The sequence below is a fragment of the Tupaia chinensis genome, unplaced genomic scaffold (assembly GCF_000334495.1).
Source record: "Tupaia chinensis unplaced genomic scaffold, TupChi_1.0 Scaffold146740_1, whole genome shotgun sequence".
Taxonomy (NCBI): domain Eukaryota; kingdom Metazoa; phylum Chordata; class Mammalia; order Scandentia; family Tupaiidae; genus Tupaia; species Tupaia belangeri.
Genome location: NW_006206595.1, coordinates 248,908 through 251,933, shown reverse-complemented (window position 1 = coordinate 251,933; position 3,026 = coordinate 248,908). Strand labels below are relative to the sequence as shown.

The following is a 3,026-nucleotide window of genomic DNA, read 5'->3' as shown; positions in this document are numbered from 1 at the left end:
GGGGGCAGGGCCCCCTTCCTGTGACTGCCCCAATTGCCAGGAGCTAGAGCGGCTGGGGGCAGCAGCGGCCGGGCTACGGAAGAAGCCCATCCACAGCTGCCATATCCCAGGTTGTGGCAAGGTGTACGGCAAGGCCTCACACCTGAAGGCCCACTTGCGCTGGCACACGGGCGAGAGGCCCTTCGTCTGCAATTGGCTCTTCTGTGGCAAGAGGTTCACCCGTTCAGATGAGCTGGAGCGCCACGTGCGTACTCACACCCGGGAGAAGAAGTTCACCTGCCTGCTCTGCTCCAAGCGCTTCACCCGAAGTGACCACCTGAGCAAACACCAGCGTACCCATGGCGAGCCAGGCCCGGGACCTCCTCCCAGTGGCCCCAAGGAACTGGGGGAGGGCCGAAGCGTGGGGGAAGAGGAGGCTAGTCAGACTCCACGACCTTCAGCCTCACCAGCACCACCAGAGAAAGCCCCTGGAGGCAGCCCTGAGCAAAGCAATCTGCTGGAGATCTGAGCTGAGCTGAGGGTCTTCATCTCCAGGGCTGGTGGCCAACCCCTCTCGGTTGCGGTTGCGTGGACCACTGCTTGCCCATCACTCCCATTGCCCGATGCATGCTGTCCTTGAGGGCTCTCTCTCTGTTTCTCCCCTGGCTATTCTGGGCCTGGGTAAGTTCTTGTTCGCTGCCTCAGCTCTGTGCTTCCCTCGGCCATGATCCTGGCTTTCTGCAAATTCTCACCTCATTCTGACCTTGTACCTGATTCCTGCACTCTGGTTTCCTACGCTTTCCCTGACCCGTTCAGTTTCCTCTCCTTGGCTCCTGTTAGACCAGCTTGCTTTCCTTCCATTTGGGTTCCCAACACTGTTTCTCTGTCTCACAAACTCCGTGAAATGCATTCTTCTGTTTTCCAAGAGTTTATTTATGGCTACCCCTCAACTTCCAGGCTCCAGTCTTTCTAATGTCTTACCCCACTTCCTTCAGCTCTCCAGAGTTTTTTTCCCTTTTTACAAAGACAATGATGATGATGATGATGATGATAATTTATTGCCCTCTGGTGGCCTCTTCGTTAGGGATCAAAGTTAGGGGGATAGGCTTAGTGATCTGACCGGGAGCAGGATACCAAGAAGAGAGCAGACCAGTGGGGCTCTGATCCCAAAGATGGGGTGACCCCAGAGCCAGGGAAGTGCCTCCAGGTCTGTATATTTAACTCCTATGTATGAGGAGTAATGACTAATAATAATAATAATTCTATTTATCTAAGTTATGATGACGGGTCAGGTAGTGTGAGCTAGGGAGGGAAGGGGATCCATTTTTGCTAAGAAGTTCTAGCCAAATACATTTCCATATAGATAAAGTGTGGTGGAGATCTCGTTAATAGAATTTCTATCATTAGGGTCTCAGTTAATGGGGTTTCTCCTTTAATGGTGTCTCAACGAATTGGGTTGGTGAGCTAGATCTCTCTCTCTCTCTCTCTCTCTTTTTTTTTTTTTTTTTTTTGAGAGGTTTTTGCTATAGGGAGCATACTCTTGCCAGAGAGACAGGGAGACAGAAAGTGAGAAATTACACCCCCCCACTCCCCCAGGGAGGATGGCCATGCTGCAATCCCTTCTCCTCCATTCTCCTCTCAGGATCTTGGGCATGCATGCACATGTGCCCGGCATGAGTTCAAGCCACCAGGTCCAGGATGCAAACCGTGGTCAACTACATGGGAGTTCAGAGACATAGCCATTACACCAACTGCTGGTCCCACTAAATCTCTCTTAAAGAGTTGACGGGGTGTCTTTCAATTAGGGGATCCTTAAATATCCCCAGCCAGAAGCTGTGGAACCTCAGGCCTATGGAGGGGAACACTAGAATGCACTTCAGCTCTATGGACCCCAGAGCAGGTTCTTCCACTGCCCTTCCCCTCAGACATCTCACCTCCATCAGGCTAACTCCCCCAGCTGAGGTTATGAGGTCCTCCCAGCTGCCATCATAGATGTGCGTGCTCTCGGGGAAGCCCACCTGTCAGGAGAACATTGATTTGGAGGTGCCTCTTCTGCAGAGTGGGTGGGGAAGGCTTTCTCTGGGATCAGATTCAAATAAATCAAGTATTTATTGAGTGCCTAATCTGTGTAAGGCGCTGTGCTAGGCCTGGAGCCTAGAAGCCATAAGAAAGAAGAATTTACACAGCCCTGTAGGAGGACACAGGTTCCCAGGAGGGGACTTCTGACCTTCCCAACTGCACCTCCAATGACTTTTAAAGCCGCCTGTGCCTTCGGAAAGCCTTTCCTGTGACTTTGGATCCTCCTTTTCTGTTCCCAGCTCCCTCAAGGCCCCAAGTTAAGGGGTTAAAGCCACCGGGCTTGGGGAGAGGATAGCATTGGGGAAGGGAAGGAATCATGCCTTCATGGAATCTTTTTTTTTTTTTAATTTAATAAATAAAAAGTTCAATTTGAAGTTTTGTGCTGGTGGGAAAAGGGAAGAGAAAGGGCAAAGGGTGGGCCACAGGATTTCTCCTTAGCAAACTGGGGCCTCCCATGGGTCAGTTGTCTACCGTGCCCGTTTGCACGTTACACTCGCGGTAAAATAATGTACTTCGTAGGCCTTGCCCTCCAGCAGAGTCGTTTTTGACCGTGCAGTGCAGTCGGCCGAGTTAGGAAGGCGCGGCGGCTACTTCCTTCACCCTTTGTCTGCTTCTGCACCCACCGACAGTCACCCGGGGCAGTGGTCGCAGCGCCGACGGCTGCGCGGCTCCTGCTGGGCCGTGGTGTGGCTCCCGGCGGGCGGGCCCTGCCTGGCCCTCACCCCGCCTCCTGCCCCCGGCTTGCAATCAGTCGTGCCCGCCGCGGAGTAGGCCGAGGAACAAAAGCCACTCTGTGGCGACTATCCTCAAACCACAATAGGGCTTTGTGCGGGCCCCCGCCCCGGGGCCCCCCGCTGGGCCGAAGGGGTGCGCAGGCAGCTCCCCCAGGCCTGGGTCCGACTCCCGGCGGCGCAGTCCGTCAGGCACTCCGCCTCACCGGGTTGGGACCCGCGCTGGAAGCGGTGGGA

At 54.3% G+C, this 3,026-nt stretch overlaps 1 protein-coding gene across 1 annotated transcript in view; it reads left to right on the top strand.

Annotated features, from left to right (window-relative positions):
- The window catches only part of SP7 (Sp7 transcription factor), a 7,027-nt gene extending 6,017 nt beyond the window's left edge, over positions 1–1,010 (top strand). The window contains exon 3 of the mRNA XM_006169063.3: positions 63–1,010. Coding sequence (XP_006169125.1) covers positions 63–508 — 446 coding nt within the window. The 3' untranslated portion in view covers positions 509–1,010. The remainder of the gene's footprint in view (positions 1–62) is intronic.
- The last annotated feature ends 2,016 nt before the right edge of the window (positions 1,011–3,026 follow it).